Source organism: Watersipora subatra, chromosome 1 (assembly GCF_963576615.1).
Source record: "Watersipora subatra chromosome 1, tzWatSuba1.1, whole genome shotgun sequence".
Lineage (NCBI taxonomy): Eukaryota > Metazoa > Bryozoa > Gymnolaemata > Cheilostomatida > Watersiporidae > Watersipora > Watersipora subatra.
The window spans coordinates 52,697,519-52,717,723 of record NC_088708.1 but is presented as its reverse complement, the minus strand read 5'-3'; the positions used below and the strand labels follow the sequence as shown (position 1 = coordinate 52,717,723).

The 20,205-nt window shown below is 35.2% G+C and overlaps 1 protein-coding gene across 2 annotated transcripts in view; it reads left to right on the top strand.

The window, feature by feature from the left end:
• LOC137400211 (tudor domain-containing protein 1-like) overlaps positions 1-20,205 on the top strand; it is a 46,695-nt gene that overhangs the window by 16,581 nt on the left and 9,909 nt on the right. For both annotated transcript variants that reach the window (XM_068086550.1, XM_068086542.1), the window contains 7 exons: positions 5,902-6,088; positions 6,170-6,262; positions 11,411-11,573; positions 12,498-12,561; positions 15,565-15,783; positions 17,743-18,007; positions 19,814-20,083. In XM_068086550.1, the coding sequence (XP_067942651.1) occupies positions 5,902-6,088; positions 6,170-6,262; positions 11,411-11,573; positions 12,498-12,561; positions 15,565-15,783; positions 17,743-18,007; positions 19,814-20,083 (1,261 nt within the window). The remainder of the gene's footprint in view (positions 1-5,901; positions 6,089-6,169; positions 6,263-11,410; positions 11,574-12,497; positions 12,562-15,564; positions 15,784-17,742; positions 18,008-19,813; positions 20,084-20,205) is intronic.

Genomic DNA, 20,205 nt, shown 5'->3' with positions numbered 1-20,205 from the left:
TTGCAAGGAGTTAATCATGCATCTCATGGTTTTCAAATCGATAGCATTTCGACATTGTCCAATACATAGTCCAGCTTCTGATTTTTCAAATGAGAAGTTGGACTATGAATACGGAGGGGATCCCTGAGTTATGGCATCTCTGCCTCATGGTTACGGCGTCTCTGCCTTATGGTTACGGCTCCACTGCTTTATGGGTTTTCCACGAAGTAGAATACAAAGTTTTTCTGATTTGTCATAACGGCATTTTCCCTGCCACACGGCATCAACAACAGCAACAATGTCTCTCCAAAGTTTCTTTTTGAACAAAAGCCGTCGTGTAGAATTTGTCTGAAAAAAAAATTTTGCGAAGCACCAAGCCGGAGACAGATAATGAAAAATTAAGACGTTGACAAAATTAAAGTTGAGTGAAATATCAAAACTTAGCTGTAAGACGTGTGTGTGGGTGTGTGGGTGTGTGGGTGTGTGGGTGTGTGGGTGTGTGGGTGTGTGGGTACAATTTATTGACAATGCATGTCAATAAATTTACTAAATTTATTGACATTATGCATCAGAACGAATGCATACTAGGCTATCGGAAAGAAGAAAGAAAAACTTACGTAAAGTAAAGGTTTTAGACTAGTAAAAGTAGAAGAGCTGGTCATGAGAATTTGTACAAAATGTGCCGGATTACATAAATAACAAGTATGTTATACTAATTTAGAATTCGTTAGAAGGTTCGTATCTCTATCCCCATTTCTCTGTATGTACCTGGGTTGCTATGACGACATGCTCGTCTTTAACGTAGAGTTAAAATTTAAAAAAAGGTTTTTATTGTTTTTCACTTTGTCAGTTTAGTTTCATACGTGTAGTTTTTTACTTTTATTTGTTACATCATTTTATTTAATGCAGTCGGTTTAAAGTTGAAGAGCTCAGAATTTTTATTTCGAGACATAAAAATAAATTTTGACTGAACAACTATGTTGCTAGGATTAATATGGTTAATAAATGTGTTATAGCCAACCACACCAAAGACCTTTTTCAAATCACATTGCTTGTCCAAGTTCCAGAATGAAAAATGTGAAGATTTATTGTAATTGCTATTTGCCATTGACTGTTGATTATATTTAAATTGAAGTGCTTGCTATTTTAATTGCATATTTGTGTGGAATGTCAGGGAATGGCAACATAGTATTAATTTTTAAATACGTATGAAAATGTAGTTAAAGATATATTTAAAATGTTTAAAATTGGAAAGACGATTCCAAACAAAGGTGAATAAATTATTTTCATCATCCAAACTTTCCATGTCATTTCACTCCACATTTGAATCTGCTGTGGAAACCTCTCTGTTAGAAAATGTCTCATATAATGAAATCATGTTTTGAATAGCTTTAGTTTGATGACCAATATCTATGAAATACGGTTGATACAAACATCAAAAACTTTAATGAAGGAGTTCTGATTGTGAATATTTTTACTAAGTAAAACGTCTTCATTTTTCTTCCTATATTACTTTCCTTTTTCATTCTTTTAAACAGCTTTTAGGCATAGATGTTTACAACCTGATCAGCATCTCAAATCAATTTTTTTGTAAATGCTGCTGAATACATGTTTCTTGTCCTGTATCATTTTAGCAGTGGACTTCTGTCATCCTCTTCATTCTCCAAAGTATGAATGGCATGATATATATCACAGTCTGGCCTCGGTTTTCAACCAAAATTCACTCTAGAAGGCTGTTCGAAAAGCGAATTGTTCAGATTCTGAAATTATAGACTTCGCATTATAGATAATATAATTAATCCATTCTAAGGCTAGAAAAGGTTTTTTAAGCATTCATACATTTTTGTACCATAAATTGTATATTAAGGGAGCAGGTTGTACATGAAGTACTCTATATTTCTCATATATGCTCTATTAATGCAGTAGGTGTGGTTGAAATGTTTTGTAACAATTTTTATCTCAGCCACACTTGAGATTTTTGTGTTAAATATAAACTGTAGAAATAGCTGCTGTTTTATAACAAAATATACAAATAAAATAATACGCTACACAAACTAAAGTCAGTATTTTATACACTTTAACAAAAATGGTTGCATATGTGAATTCATTACTGAAGATAACAAGAGAGTGGCAGAGAGAGAGAGAGAGAGATTTTTGGTACCAACTGAGCAGGATTTTCAGGTTTCAACTTCTGAATTTTGTTTGGCATCCAATACAAACCAACTCTATTTTTTTATTCGAACATCAAAAATCGAGGTTGGGCTGTATATATAATATTATCAACTAATAATTGTTTATAATAGAATAATTATATAATAATTTATAATTAATAATATTTTAATTATAATTAATGATATAATTTTTAATAATTTATTATTTTTAGCCTCTAGCATTGGCTCCTATATTTAGTGTAATCTAATTAGCTACATTATTTTTGCGTGGACAGCTAAGTTAGTTTCTTATGGAGTTAAGCTATATTGTACGGATTAAGTTCAATGCAGAATATTTGAACCCATGGTACTTGTGAAAAATAGGTGCAAAGATCTTGTGGATTATAAACTATTAAATTGGTGATCAATGCTCTTTAATAGGAATAGCAAAATGTGCGCAATGATGGAGAACTGTTTAACAGACGTTCAAGTCTTAGAGTGCAAATGTGTATATCACAATGAAATGCAAGATAGTAAGGAAAATACTACCAAAAACATCATAGATGCCATATGCAGCTGGTAATTGGCTGATACCATACTCGTTTTATCAAAATTAAAAATGATTGTGATTCTGGTGCGATGAATATGGTGACTCTGGTCAGGAAAGCAGTAAAATTATGAACTAATAATAAAAGTAAACGTCTAAACTTAGTCTTATAAATAGTGTCATTTGAATGTGTTTGCTACTCTGTTAGTAACATCTACTAATCTGCAAACTGTCAATCTATAAAAAGTGATTTTCCGTTGGGACCATTAGCACGACTTGTCTTTTGGAAGATAGCATTGATAATTTATAAAAACTTAATCAGAACTGATCTTTAGTCAGTAAATGTTAGTCGCATCAAAAAATCACAACCAAGTTAGATGTCAGCTATAAAAGATGAAATAGCGCATAATCACCGCTATTTAGCTAAATGTAAAATGTGGTCTTATCAATTGATAATTGAACTCGAGTTACTGTGAAACGAGAAATGGATATTTCAAATTGACAAAAAAGGCCAATGGAAAAGTATCATCTATTGCAAGTATTTATTGATTAAATTCAGGCCAAGCGATTGTTTTAGTTGTTAGAGTATATACAGAAACACATTTCGCTGTGTCAGCATGACCCATTTCATTCTATCTGCTCGTCATTCCTTCTAAAATTCATCATATTTCAGTAAAATTTGAATATTGAGGTACCCTGTTGTTGGGAGTTGTGTGCATACTAACAGACTAACAAATAATCACCTTAATGCAGTGGTTTTTTAGCCATGGCACATCTTATACAGTCATACTTCAACTTACGAGCTTAATGCGTTCCGAGACTGAGCTCGTATGTCAATTTACTCGCATGTTGGTGCAATTAATTTATATATAGAACAATTAAATATATATTGATTGGTTTCCATACTCTAAAAAAAGGCAAATAAAACACTCAAAACAAGATGTTGTAACAGAAAGAACATGTTGGCTATTGTCCTTACGTACTACATGCTTTCAAAAAGCAACAAATAAAAAATAATGCAAGGAAATGTGATTAATTAAAATGTAAAATTAAATACATACAATAGCAGTTAACACTCGCATTTGCCAGGGAGGGAGATATAAGTTATCCTTCGTTACAACAGTTGACTTTGATAAATTTAGATTTTATCAAAGTGTTAAAAGACAAACTTAGAAGCAAACCTAAAAGCAAACTTTCATTTTCAACTAAACGTAATTAAAATTTCTTCGGTGCTCATAGTTTGAAATTTCTCACTGGTTAGCGAGAAATCTTTCCTTTTTTTCGCTTTCACGACTAGCCGGCCGTTTTAAGATAAACCTATCTAAGGACGTTTGCCTTTGTCGCCCTTGCAACATGTTGCGATTAGGACGAACACAGGTGTCGTCACAAATGGTTAACACACGATCACTAGCCAACTTGTCCGAATGTCTATTAAACAGTTTGGATAGATAGCGCCGGCCTTTTCACATTGCATCGTTTCAGTTACGCTGTCACCGGCCAATTGTTTGTCCAATGCCATCAGCGGTCGTGAAGATCGCTGCACCGTTTAGAAACTATGGCTAGTCCTTTTGCGAACTAAATGCCCTGAATATAATCCTTCTGTTTGATAATTATGAATGTATTTCTGTCATATTGCCGAGCTATCTGAATCACGCATACACATTTCGCATATTTTTCAATACTTTTCCGTTTAATATCGACTGTTATCATTTGCTTTTTCTTTGTATTATCTTTCATTTTACTGGCAAACTTTCGGTCTACGCACAGTACTTTTAATTCACATAATTCTGCACAGAAAATCGTGCACAAAAAAACATGGTACAACAGTATAACCTGAGCAGTTGAAAAATACAGATTGATGCTGTTCTAATAAAACACCTCCGACATACTTGGCAACTCACTCAAGTGCTCGTATCTCAAACATGGCTCGTATGTTAGTGCTAAAACTTGCTAGAAAGCTGGCTCGTATCTTAAGTTTCTCGTACGTTGGAGCACTCGTAAGTTGAAGTATTACTGTACATTTATAAAATCCTGGGGCACACCACCAACAAAATGACACTTTAACACGGTAACACATATAGTTCATAAATTTATTAATGTATACACTCAGTGTGAGACCCGGGTTTGTTTTGAATTATGAACACATCATGGATATCCTTGCAGGATCTGTAAAAGACTCATATCATAAAACCTCTAATTGAACGCCACCTCTATTTGAACGTTAAAAAATAGAGTGCTATGGTGTTCAAATAGAGATTTTATGTTAGTTCTTGGCCACTTTCCGGAACCTCAGAATAATTATGCCAGTCCAAAAAAAGGCTATACATAGGGCTTGAACCCATAACGTTCCCCTTGGCAGATTGATGTGTTGACCGACCACCTAATCAGCCACATTCCTGAGTTGAAAAGTAAAAGCTTATTTACTACGCTTTGTGACCAAAAAACGCGGACAGACAACAGCGACGAACATAGATGAAGTTTGAAAGAGCCCTTCTATTGATCATTTCTAATAACACATCTGACAATCTCTCATGGCACACTGGTTGAAAATTACTGCCTCAATGCACATATGACTGTTTTTTGAAAAGTGCACACAAATGTTAATACTATGATTTTATAAAAAAAACTCTGCAGCTGCGTGAAATCACTGTCTCATAATGAACCTTCTAATTACCTAATGTATTCATTGTTAAGGTTTAGAGTTGTTAAAGGACCAAAATACAGTGTGTCCTTCTGAGAGCGTTTTGTCCTACGTGTGACAGGTGTGATGTTCTTCTACATGTGACAGGTGTGATGTTCTCCTAAATGTGACAGGTGTGATGTACTCCTACGTGTGACAGGTGTGATGTTCTCCTACATGTGTGATGTACTCCTACATGTGACAGGTGTGATGTTCTCCTACATGTGACAGGTGTGATGTTCTCCTACATGTGACAGGTGTGATGTTGTCCTACATGTGACAGGTGTGATGTTCTCCTACATGTGACAGGTGTGATGTTCTCCTACATGTGACAGGCGGATGTTCTCCTACATGTGACAGGTGTGTTGTACTCCTACGTGTGACAGGTGTGATGTACTCCTACATGTGACAGGTATGATGTTCTCCTGCGTGTGACAGGTGTGATGTAGACCTACATGTGACAGGTGTGATGTATACCTCGTATCCCAAGGTTTGACTATACAAGATTAGAGTTGGCTAGTAGTTATACTCGCTATCTGTTGTAGAACCCCTATTGCCCCAGCTGACTCTCGTCGTACCACATCTACTCCCAAAGTTCCACCTGTCAGTCTTACCGCATCTCCTTCCTCATCTACTGTTTTCACAAAAGAACTCAGTCCAATCAAATCTCAACAATCAGCGCAGGTGCCTGCTCCGGCTTCAGTCACACTCCCTCTTAAGGAGGCTGTAAAGGTCGGTATTTTTTGCTTAATTTTTGAATCTTTTGTACTTGTATTTATACTGCAGTGATACTGATGCACTGTATCATTGTAGGTCAAGTTAGTTGAATTTCAGTCACCTGCCAAGTTCTTTGTTCAGCTAATTGACAACATTGATCTTCTACGGCTGCAGTCAACCTTAAATCAGGTAATGTAATGTTGGCTAACCAAGATGCATAACGAGTTATTGAAGAAGATCTTTGCTCAGCCTGCATCGTACTGACTCAGGTCTTACTGACTGAATACAACTACATTTAAATGATGACAGAATTTGCCAGGTTTCAACTTCATTGTCCAGATAAGAGCAAGGGTAAAAAATATTCTTGATTAATATGCAAACAATACTACCATCTTTGATTGGTTAGCAGAATAAGGCGCTGCTGTTTTCTCGGCTCAACCCTCACAGGAATAACGACCCTTATGACCCTTTAAAATTTAGACAAATGACTGTTGTTCTACTGATGTTGAGTGATATCATACACTTCTGACAAAATATTTTTACAAAAGGTCTTTCTATAGGTTGATAGTCTATATATTTCTCAAAGTTTGTCGTCATCACGTTTGGATATCTGTCTGTAGCTAATAAAATCTTGGAATTACAATTTCACATCCTGCTGGGTTTGGACTCACGGCGATTGCAACCGCGAGTCTGTTATCCAATTTTCTATCCACGAGTCCACGAAGGATGTTACGATTCATAGCTCTTAGTAAGAGCCTCTCACTATATACTTTATACATCCTTTTCGCGATTTTACACTCTAAATGATGTAATAATTAAAACTCTATAAACTCTGTTAGCTCCGTGAAACACGATGCTTTTCTGTCCTTGTCGTACTAGGGTTAATTTTTTGCGCACAATGATATCGGCAATAATTTCTCTCTAAATTAAAATTTGGCGATTATATCTCAGTTCAGCATCATTCGTTATAGTAAAAACGGGTTCGCAAACAGGTAAGTGATAAAATTTTAGTTAAAAAATTACTAAAATGCATACTAAAACTTCTTTCAAGTATGTTTTTAGTAAGCTAACTTCATATAAATTTTATTCAGCGTTTATGTTACACGTCTGTCTTGAAGGAAAGAACTCTGCAAGTAGTCCATTGTAATGTTACATTTTTTGCAGACTATACCCACAAAATGCACTCAAGTTATTGTAGGTAACTATAGTTACTAAGGTTAACATATTGTTTTATTACTTCTTTTTAATGATAATGATGATTTTGATGATTTTTAACAGGCATTGATTGCATTAGATAATTAATATGGGTAATTAATAATCTATACCACTCTATACGTCCATAGATGCCAAAACTGAAATGAAATCAAATTATATAATCGTATACCAAATAACTTTTTATTGTAATTTTAGCAAAACAAACTATATTTAGCCATTACTCGTGAAGAATTTCACATTTACATTTAAACACCTTTACAGTTTTATTTTTCCTCTCAATTTATTTCAACAAAACACTTCTTTCATGATATGAAATTTAAAAGTTGCAGTTATTTGAAAAAGTTTGAAAACTTTTACAGTTGTTTTTTTTTTCTTAATACATTTGAACTGCACAAAAAACACTTACTATGATATGAAGTTTAAAAGTTAGAATGGTAAATGTTGTATATGTTAGATAAAAATAAGTTTTCTGTTCAAAGACTTTTGTATTACCCAAGCAACGTTGTGCATTCAGCTAGTATTAACATAAATATTCGAACTGAAATTGATCTCTTTATACTATTTTAGCACACTAGCTATATATATATATATATATATATATATATATATATATATTAGTCTATCTTTTATCCATAAATCTCAGTTTGTTTTTTGTTGGTCTGTTTATGTGTCCAGTAATAGCTCCAAGTTTTGGGAATGAAAAATCTGCTGTGCACTGGATTTAAACTTCGAACGTCCAGTTCTACAGACAGGCATTTATTCACGGCAACTAGCTATACTATGGAATATATTGTGTACATACTCATTACAAATTCCAGTATTCCATGACTTCACGCTAAACACTTCAACTAGTATTACATGTATGTTAGAATTGTCGACAGAAAAATGCTTAAACTCACATTGGCAGCAAGACTATTGCAATCAGTAGAGAGCTGTATACAGTACTGCAGCCGGTACGGTATGACTTACACAAAAATAAACACAAGACACAGAAATAAACACAAGACACAGAAATAAACACAAGACACAGAAATACACACAAGACACAGAAATAAACACAAGACACAGAAATAAACACAAGACACAGAAATACACAAACAGTTTCATTTAAAAGTTAGAATGGTAGATGTATAATTTGAGTAAAAATCAGTTTTCTGTGCAAAATATTTTCTTATTGTTTACGCAACGCCGGGCATTCACCTAGTATACATACGTATATAATACTATACCGTATGTATATATTGCATATATAATATATCAAGGTTGGCATAGTATTTCCATGGCAGTTATTACCGCCAGTTTATACCCGTTTGTACCGCCCCGGGAAAAACTCATTTTTGTTCAAAAGCGGGAAAAACTAAAAAACTGATGGCAGTTGATTAGCTTCCCATCACACCAATGTAATACAACCCCAGTATGACTATATATGTTATCTATGAGTAACTGCTTGCATTACCTTCACTTTCACTCACTATCTATTCAGTGCCTTGGCAAGTCATGTAGGTATCAGGGATTGCGTGTATGTCACAATTTCCATTTTCATAATTCATTTCCATATTATTTCCATTTCCATAAAAGTTCCATAATTCATTTCCATATTAATTCCATTTCCATAATTCATTTCCATATTATTTCCATTTCCGTATTATTTCCATTTCCATAATTCATTTCCATATTAATTCCATTTCCATAATTCATTTCCATATTATTTCCATTTCCATATTATTTCCATTTCCATAATTCATTTCCATATTAATTCCATTTCCATAGTATTTCCATTTCCATATTATTTCCATTTCCATAAAAGTTCCATAATTCATTTCCATATTAATTCCATTTCCATAATTCATTTCCATATTATTTCCATTTCCATAATTCATTTCCATATTATTTCCATTTTCATACCATTTCCATACTTGTAAAATAAAATGTCCATATCCATTTCCCTAAAATTATGGAAATATTTATGTTTATGGAAATGAAAAAGTAAACATTTCCATAATATGTTTAGCGATCCCTGGTAGGTATTGAATTGCTTTAAATAATAAGCATATATTAGAGTAATAAACTATAATCATCTTTTCTTTAATATGAGCATTAATTACTATCTCAACTGGAAATTCATGATCCTTGTTTAACCCTTCTCATGGCTGATGTTTTTATCTAGTCAATCACTACGACTGACTAGCACAAAAAAGAGGCGTGGCCTAAACGCTCCTTGTTGGCACCGGAAACACTCGTGTAGTTATCACTCTAGGGGGAGATAACTCTATGGTTGAGACCGGTGAACTGAACAAACGGATTAGAGCATTGAGAATTGATAGTCTAAGAAAAGTTAATCCTCGTATTCGGTCGAAACATACCCTGATGAAATTGTTTTATGTTTTGGCATCAAGTTACCAGTTTGGACGCTTTCTCCACTCCAAGCCTGTTGCGCAGCTTGGTCTGCAATAAGGAAATAGTGCTAAATAATACATGTCAAAACAGTTCTATTATTGGACTGTGAAAGGCTCATCGTTATTTAACGTTGGCTCGTATCTTGGGTGTTGATTTTTCTAATTTTTCCCTCTTTTAAACACTATTTTGTTTCCATTGCTATTGATTGATATAAATATGGAGTCACACAACTAATTGTTTAGTCCAATTTTCCATTTTTATTAAATTTCATTGTTTAGCAAAATATTTAGATAAAAAATTCTGGAGTTATAATATTTCCCAGTTGTTCCGGTTTTTACCAGTTTTTCCCGCTGCCCTGGGAAAAAGTTTTTCCTGGGAAAAATGTCGACCCTGTAATATTGTAATATATATAGTAAATTATATATATAATATAGATATCTATATAATATACTGTATATATATAGGTATACTATAGATATATATATAGATATAAACACACTAGCTGTATGCTCCGCGATGCATAGGTAATAAAGAAAGCTTTTGCACAGAAACTTTGTTTTTAATCAACATACTACATTTACCATTATAATGTTTAAATGAAGGTGTTTTGTTTATTTCTGTGTACTGTGTTTATTTCTATGTAATTCGTACTGTACAGATCGATATTGATTGCAATAGTCTTGTTGGCCATATGAGTTGTAGCATTTTTGGGGATGCATTTTTTTTCGAGTATGGCTTCACGCATAATGCTAGCTGCGGTGTTAAGCGTGAATTCATGAAAGATTGGGATGTGTAATAAGTACATGCTTAATTTATTCCATAGTATAGTCAGGTGGACCGTGCAGTGTATTGGATAAAAGCTTGAATAAAAACTGAATTCCTGGTTTTGTATACAAATCTCAGTTGAATCCAATATGCAACCTTATCCTGTGCATTTGCGCAATTGAACACAAAGATTTACTGATATTTCAACAATAGCTGATGTATTTCAACAATAATTTTAAGTTGTTTACTTGTGGTTTAAATTAAAAAAAACTACATTCCACTCGTTTAGTTACTAGAATGAACGCATTCTGATAGCTGGTAAGTTTTTTGTTGGAAATTACTTCAAGCCTAGTCTCCTGTTAATCAGCAATTGTCTTATCTCGACATAAATTCATCTGATGGCCATTTGCCCTGACCCCATCGTACTTTTTTAGGTAACTCATTCCATTATCTTATCGTACGTTGTATCTTCTTGCAGTGTTGTAAGGCTTGTCCACCTCACACACTACGTTCACAGCCAGGTGACCTGCTTGCAGTGCAACTGCCGACTGGCGTGTGGCATAGGGGACTCATTATTGCCTCCAAACAGAGTCAATGTTTCGTCTATCTAGTTGATATTGGACAGAAACATTTCTCTGGCATTCTCAGTCCCATTCCCGCTCAAATCGCATCAATACCCTTTCAAGTATCAATGCTCAGCTTTGTTCTTTGAACAGTTGTTACTTTTAAAACATTTTGTTCATTTGGTGCTTCCGTTTCTGCCAGGTTTTCACGGGGTGTAGTTATTGCACCCCTTTTCAGTTATATAAGTTGCCAGGTCGCTCATTAGATGTTACATCGTCTCTTTCAAATAAAATAGTTTTCAGTTTTTTCTTCGAGTTTGTTCCAATTTATTTATAGTTTATAATTATAGAAGGGCGTGATCAGCAAAAATTGTAGTTACAAAGATGTTCTTTGCAGGCAATAGAATGTAGTTTATACGGCTTGAAGCCTTATAAAGGAGATACTTGGACTGACTTTGCGGTTCAGGCCTGCACGAGGTTTGGTTTGAACACCGGCGATTTGTATACCATTACATGTGTCAACACCAGCGTTGGAAACCAGGTCATGTTCACGCTTCCAGGTGCTTTCATAGTAATATTTCTATGTTTTTTATGCAAATGTGTGCTTATTTTCTTCTGAGCTTTGCTATTCTACAAAGACGAAGTACTATTTGAGTACACACTAAAGATTACCATTTTCACAATTTTTCTGTCACTTACTAGTTTCAAAACTTGCACTTCATGAATTTTTCTTTCAAATTAATCTTCATGCCCTGTCATGTGTCTTATATAAACACAAAAGCTTGGGTTTGCTTAGAAATCGAAAAAATTGATTCATTCGGCTTTTTAATTTTGGCAGTTGGAGAAAGCTGTTACTAATCAGTACCAAAATTAACTTGAGATCTAGTAGATGTTGTATAGCAACTGTTACAGTAATAACACTTGACAATCGTGTGAAGGGATTCTCTTTTGTCCGTGTGTATGCTGCTCTGTTGTGGTCAAATAAGTTATGTAGTAACTGGCAAACAACTAGGTCAAATAAGTTATGTAGTAACTGCCAAACAACTAGGTCAAATAAGTTATGTAGTAACTGCCAAACAACTAGGCAAGGGAAAATGTGAATGATTAAAGCTAAATTCTTCAATTACACCTTCATTTGATTTCTTAGGTTTTTGTAGTGAGCCACAATATTGTACGTTGTTTGCATGGTTAACATTAAATTTTGGAAAACCCAATAATTTAGTAAATAAGTTTGAGCAATCTTCACTTGCTAGATTTGTCACGTTTTCGTATTCACTCATAGTAGCTGTTTTTAAGAAGCAATTCTAAACACGAAATCTAAACATCAGCTTTACATAGTGTGCAAAACTTTATTTTGGTATTGGATCCACTGATTTTTTCTGTACATGTAGCTTTTCTCTCTCAGATAAAATCTTACACTGATTCAGGCAGTGCATCACTGACGCATTGCTATGATACTTATTGCTTTGATTTGCTGATTTTAGATGGAACTGATTTGGGAGACAACCTGGTGGCTGCTACAGGGGCATTGGTTGACCCAAATCTAAAGTAAGCACCCCAACTGACTCGTCAATATTCTTTTTTCATTTTTTGTCATTGACATTTTTGCATGTTGTTGGAGCAACATGGTTGGATGCGTTCACGTTGTTTCAATAATTTGTTTTATTCATATATTATAGACTACTAGTAAGCTTGGCATTCCCGTGCACCGTGAGAGATCATCATGAGTAATCAGTATGTGCATTATTATCTCGAGAAGTGGTAAAGCTGCCGAGTAGCGTTGTGGTTAGCGCGTCGGTCTGTTAAACACAGTTTGTAGTTCAATTCCCATGTGAGGCAATTCTCTCCTATAACGCAGTTAGCGTGGCTACGGACGGACATAGCTCTTATCATAGTAGAGATTTCACTCTAATGTAAGGTATGGCTTAGGATTGATTGCTTTTATCTTTTCTAAGTTACGACAGACTTTAATGACTGTTTAAAAGTTGTCAATATTTGTTTGAAGTTGTATGGAAATGGCTGGTTTTTAAGGCTTTCATGTGTTGACCAAAGTAGAGTTGTCAGGAATAGTCTAGCTAAGACATGAGATCAAGCTTAAAAAAGGATGAATAGGTAATATAGCGAGAATGGTCGAGATTAACCCTTCAAAATAGGCTTGCATCTTCAAAAGGTACACCTTTGTAAAACGTGAATTATGTTGGAAGGTTAATGAGGCTAATACTCCAAGGAATGTAGTAGGTGAAAATTGAGTGTCTCATTTGGGTCAGTGTATTTCATCTAGCACTATAACACTGTACATCAAGGCCTTCAGAAAATGAACTGCAACTGGTGACAATGATTCACATTAGTAACTTTGTGAAGCTCCATGACAAAGCTCAGCAGCTGTTGTAAAAAGAACTTGTTGTTTCAATATCATTTAGCCTCTGTTTAGATCCAAGTAACTCCGATAAGCCAACCGAGGAGCATTCACTGAAGGGTGAGCCGCCAATCTCTTCCATAAAAAATTTCAATCACAGAATGTCACAAAAAGTTGATTACATTGGACCACCACCATTCGACATTAATTCGTTCCGGTGTTGACATCGTAAGGCGAAAATGTCGTATAGTGGTGTATAGAAGCCCATAGTAATCATCTAATACAAACAATCCCCTGGTAAAAATCATTGAAATTTTATATAGGTAGTCTACATATTAAAAATTAATAGCAAAATAGTATATTAACTTTAGTAACTATAGTTACCTATGTTAGCTTTAGTGTATGTAGTGGTTATGATCTACAATAAAATTTTTATAGCAATAAAATCATTTTTTCACTTCATCCTTTAACGTCGGATTTCAATCTTAGGACCCATGGCTAACGAATTAAAATTATATATGTAGTTATATAGTCATATACCATAAAACTTGTAATTGAACTGAACCTTATGGCACCCTAGTTTTCAACCCTTCCTCTCTAGTCCTCTCTAGGCGGCGGTCAAATAGAGGCTGGCATTGTATTTTTTCAATGGCTCGTCAGAATTTTATGAAGATAGATTTAGCCCTTTTTCAGGCGATGCGAATGTTGCATATATTTTGCCCTCTTTTTTCGGTGGATTGATATTAATCCTTTTGGATGCAATAAATCAGTTAACTTACCTCTCACTTGTCAAAGATCTCTAAATAAGATATGCATTGGGAAGCCGAGAGATATCTCTACCAGGTGTTATCTATTGCATGCAATTAATCTGCGATGATATTAAATGCTTTGCAATTTGTTAGAGCTTTCAGTTTTTTATTTCATTCTAAATTTTAAGGCATATTCTTATTTTATAGCTATATTTAACAGTGTTGAATAAAAGCTCATTGCACTCATTGCGCTCATTGTTTCCTACAGTTTGCAGCCAAAACTAGCTTTTTATGTCCTATAGAGTTATGAGCGTCGATGCATTGTAGGCCGTGTTAAGATAACCACAAGGATGCTATTAAATAATATGCTATAAATTTGCAAATTTATAAGTTATATAATGATAATCGATCAAATACTACAAATATATATATTCATGAACAAGTGACATAAATGAACCATATTTATATTACATGCAGAAACAAAGATTGACGTTTTTGAAATAAAAATATTTGCATCGTTTGCTCAAATAGCTGCGTTCTGATTGTTGTTTTCAATGGAATGAGCTTCTTCTGATTGTCCTTATCCTTCCACAATGTCTTCTGACCTCAACTCTTCTTTGCACTGCTGAACTAGTTGATATTAGCGGCCAAATATTTTTTGGCAGAGCAATACTTTCATGCATTGCATTGAGTACAAATGCAATGCACAAATGTTTTGACTTACTGGAAGATAGCACCTCAATGAAAAAATTAACTTACTGGAAGATAGCACCTAAACGAGAAAAGTGACTTGTTCGAAGATCGTACCTCAACAAGAGAAGTGACTTAATGGAAGATAGGTCATCAATGGGATAAGAGATTCACTGGAAGATAGGTCCTTAACGGTACCTCTACAAGAGAAGGGGCTTATATAGCTTCATTGAAAAAAGAACTCCCTGGATGATAGTACTTCAGCAGAAGTTCCTTGATAGAAAATGTTACTTCTACAAAAGAGGTGACTCAATGGAAGATAGCTCTTCGGTAGGAAAAATGACCTGATGAGGCTAGAGCTCCATTAAATATGGGTCTCTTTCTAAGATGTTACTGCAACTAAATCTTTACTATAATAAGAGTCCCGTCTGTCAGAAGCCATGGTTGGACGTTGGAAAAAGATTGCACCATATAGGATTCAAACATCACCTTTAACAAGGTGACCTGACACTCCACCAACTGCACCAATCAACCACCTTCCAAGAGTCAGGAATAATTGTGAATTTGCTGATTATCAGCGCATTAGAGGTGTTGCCTGACGATCTCTCACGTTGCTCGAGATTGCCAGTGTACTCGTGTTTATAAATCCAAACATGTGAATACTACTGTCTGCAAATGTCAACACTAAATCCTTTTAGCGTTATATTCATACAATTTTCAAATGTGAGTTAATATTGTAATGTCTGTTATGGCTAGGTACACGGTTTGGGACAGTATTCACCGACATGTCAGTGTAGGCTCAGTTGTCTCCCTTTGTGTCGAGCCATCGTCTATTGAGGGCGTTGATGGTTTTTACGCTCAAGTTGGCAATGATGACCTTAAACCGTATCTAATCGCTTTCAATGAACTAGAAGCTGAAATGACAGAGTATGGAAACGCTCATGTCAGGGAACGAGACACTGATGACTCCCGCAGGTACACTCCTATATTTGATGTCTATTTCTAATACAGCGAAGTGAAATCATTTTATTGCATTTCATTGGGGATACTTCAAACACGTTACCATCTGTTTATAACACTTTCGCTTTGTTTGTACCCTTTGATTCATTTCATTAGTGGTAACTACGATTTTCATTATTTTGGAAGGTGTATTTTTCAACCATTGAGGTAAGTTTTTGTTGTCTAATTTCGTTGGTTAATTTACAACCCACACGTATAGCAAAAAATCATTTTATAAAAAATTAATGAACATCAAACAGGCAACTAAAAAATTGATCATTCTGTGAAGTCGTCTAAGTGATGTTTTTTCTTCTAAGGAACAACAAGTTGTATAATAAAACTATTAAGGCTACTTGCAAAGTGTTTCTTGCTTGTGCAATCGTCAGCCGTTAGAGAGTATTTTTCCAAATTGTAGTGTTGATCTATTTTAGTAAAACCTGTTTTACTTACATTCTAGCAGTCTCTTTACATGTGAAGGGGCTTTTTTGGGTTTTGATTTCGCAAAAACCTATAGAATTAAATATATTAGCACTCAACATTTTTTGTCTGTGGTTGACAGTAGGTCTGACTGCTGAGCCGAGACCGGGCCTAGCCTAAGATCCTGATTCAACATGATAGTAACTATCGGGGCATTGCTGAGTGCACCCGATCCTTTTGAGTCCCTCTTAAGTTTTGTTTACAATAGTGTTAACCCAATTTTGATTGGTTCTTGCATGCTTAAGAGAGACTCAAAAACTCAGCAATGCCCCGATAGTTACTAAGATGTTGAATCAGGACGTTAGGCTAGGCTAGCGGCGACCATTTCTAAAACAGATATTGGACAGTCTCAAATTAATAGGGACTTTGGGACCAGTTGTGAGAAACCATAAGGTGAGTTGTGCAAGACATGACTTGAAACTTGGAATATTTTGACATGATGGGTGGCTCAGTCGATTGGTTTAGTTTTTGTGTGTGCTGCTCATCGGATTGGGGAGATATTTGGGTGGATACTTTTGTTTTTGCTCATAGCTACGTGGACCTTTGTTGTTCTTTTGTGTGTGTAGACTACGGCCCGGTCTCGGCTTCGGCAATATCTCCGCTAAAGGACACCTGTGGCTTAGATATATATACTGTATATAGTTTAATGATTTCCGACTAAAATTTTCTTGTGGCTTGTATGTGTAAGGTTACCTTGGAGAGAGTCTCAAGTATGTTCTGATTGGATACAAATTTACTATTTAATAGTGGATGCTTTAGAGGTCCTGCTGGGCCATTCTAAGGTGAAACAACCTGTTAACACCATCTGTTAAAATCATCTGAGGCTTGGTGATTCTAGATGAAAGACTAAATAAGTGCTTCACAATCTTGCTTTAACAGATTGTCTCCTTTGAAAATGGTCCAATAGGACTCTTCAATTACCCCATCCACCATTAGTACATGTTTCATGCTCTTCTGTCAATTGCTACTAGCAAAGCGGTTTTGTTTGTAGACTACTAGAGGTTGGACAGCATGTACTTAATTGTAGACTACTAGAGGTTGGACAGCATGTACTTGTTTGTAGACTACTAGAAGTTGGACAGCATGTACTTATTTGTAGACTACTAGAGGTTGGACAGCATATACTTGTTTGTAGACTACTAGAGGTTGGACAGCATGTACCTATTTGTAGACTACCAGAGGTTGGACAGCATGTACTGTTTGTAGACTACCATAGGTTGAACAGTATGTACTTGTTTGTAGACTACTAGAGGTTAGACATCATGTACTTGTTTGTAGACTACTAGAGGTTGGACAGCATGTACTTGTTTGTAGACTACTAGAGGTTGGACAGCATGTACTTGTTTGCAGACTACTAGAGGTTGGACAGCATGTACTTATTTGTAGACTACTAAAGGTTGGACAACATGTACTTGTTTGTAGACTACTAGAGGTTGGACAGCATGTACTTGTTTGTAGACTACCAGAGGTTGGACAGCATGTCCTTGGCTTATACGAAGGCTGCTGGAGCAGGGCTGAGGTCGTGTTATTGGCCGAAAACAATGTAAATGTGGGAGTTGCTTTTCTTGACTATGGCAACTTACAGCTGGTGACAAATGCTGATGTTATGGATTTGCCGAGGCAATTTAGCCATTTTCCAGCTGTCGCTGCTAAAATACATATTGACGGCGTGACCAACAGTCTAGAGGAGTCTGCGCTACCGCAAGCAAAAACCATGCTCCAGGTAGTCATGTGCGTTTTTTACCAGTTTATTGTAGCTTGCAGAAGCAGGCTGTAATTTAGCTATGATTATTAATATTTTAGTGGGGAAATTGTAACCAAACAATGATTTGTAGTGCACTGTAGCACTATATCATACTAAGGAGCGCTGATTTTAAACTCGAATGCCTTAATATGGCTCTTTGCCAGATTCTTCCAACATATTTCTGCTAAAGCGATGCATCTCCTTGTTTAGGGAAGCAATGTTTAATTTATACAGTAGATATAACGTATACGTCCTATAACATAAATTCCAGATAATGTAAATAATTTATGTCAAGTTGTTGCTTCATACTATGTAAAACATTCCATATAACATAAAGTATCATATCGGGCGAGTTCTCCAATTCTATTTGAGGAGACAACTAACAAAGTTGCTTACGTAAGCAGTTTAACCTATAGAAAATGTATATTTTTAATCTCAAGACCATTTTAAATCATAAATTAAGAATGAATTTCGCAAAATTTTCCTTTTTCAATGCTACTCTTTCAATAATCATCAATTGCTGCTTTACACATATAATGAATGAATCATTATATATGCTGTTGTGAAATGTGTTGATTTACTGTGGAAAGTGCACAATTGCTTTACAATCATTCAGCAGTACAGTAGACGCTCCTACAACTTTAAATAATCTAATCCTGGGATGTTTACTTCACAAGGATTTTACGTTATACGAACAGTAAAATACATATAAATTCTTTAATCTGTACCAAGATCTTCTCAACTCACCTTATTAGCCCTTCAACTAGGAAAAAACTAGACTTAACTTGTTAATTCAGTGACTGTGAAGAATCGGTGTATTATTGGTTTGTATCAGCAACTTTTCTTCATTTTCTTATTATTTTCACTAGTTTTATGGCCTATGATTGCGATAATTTTACAATAAGCTAAGGGGAGCGTACGTACACCTTCAAAACCCATTTACGATTTGTTTATTTATCTAGAAAACAATGTCAATTTTGCAAAAAAAATATTTTACACGTCTTCTATAAAGCAAAAATATTTTTAAAATAATAAAAGCGGTGTCTACCACTCTGTTGTCTATCTGTTTCCAGGAGTTGAAGTTAAGATAAAAGATACCGTATCTTTCGACGATACTCCAACTCGTGACATCCAGATTGGTAGACCGATGCTGTAACACCTGCACCAATCAAACGCCTCTAAGCTTTTTTGAATAATTGCGCAGCTACCTATTCTCTGTACTTTGTTGATACACCTGACGATCTGTCACAACGAACTAGAGTAGACAATGATAGATTGTTAGGTGTTAACAGTCCGTGACAGTCGCCTGTTACTTTGTAACTCTAGGCTGATGTTAGAACTGGTATATATAATAATGATAATGTTATACGTTCGTTGTTTTTCTCTCTTTGTGTCAGGAGAAAATAATAGTTTTAGACTAGCCATAGGATTCTCGTTACTCAAATAGAATTAGAGAACTCGTCCGATTTGACACTTTACGTTATATGGAATGTTTTACATAGTACGAAGCAAAAACCACATAAATTCTTTACGTTATGTAGCATTTATGTTATAGGATGCGTATGTTATATCTACTGTAGTTGTTATTGATTGCATTATTGTGTGTCACCTTAAACATTGATGAGTGAAAGTTGTCTACACATTATATTAGTAAATACTCTACTTTCTCATCAGGCTGTTGACAGGCAAAGAATGTTTAGGCAATGAATATTTTTACTGATTGTAAGAGTGTGTGCTCAGTAGGCTATTGGTTGTTGCAAAGTTGAACAATTGGTCTTCTTGCAGAGTCTTCTCTTCAGCAACAACTGCAAGACTGTTCAGGCAGTCGTGAGAGACATGAGTCTTGATACACTCTCGGTAAAAATTACTACAGCGGATGGCGCGGATCTCGGCAGCGCTCTTCTCTCAGCCAATTTTGCTGTCAAACAAGATGAACCCTTGGAAGACTCCATTATTCTTGCCAGATCTCAAAAAAATTCTACGGCTACCGTATCCGATGCTCTCTCTCCTCCACAACCTTGTATTATTCAGCCACAAGCGGGACACAATCTTAAGGTAGTCATAACTTTAGGTCTTTTAAAAAGGACAAGCCTTCTGGTTGTAAATGTTACAAGCTTTTCTAGATTGTGCGATCCTTGCTTCTGAGACAAAATGCTCAAGTAGTTCAGTGTTGGATC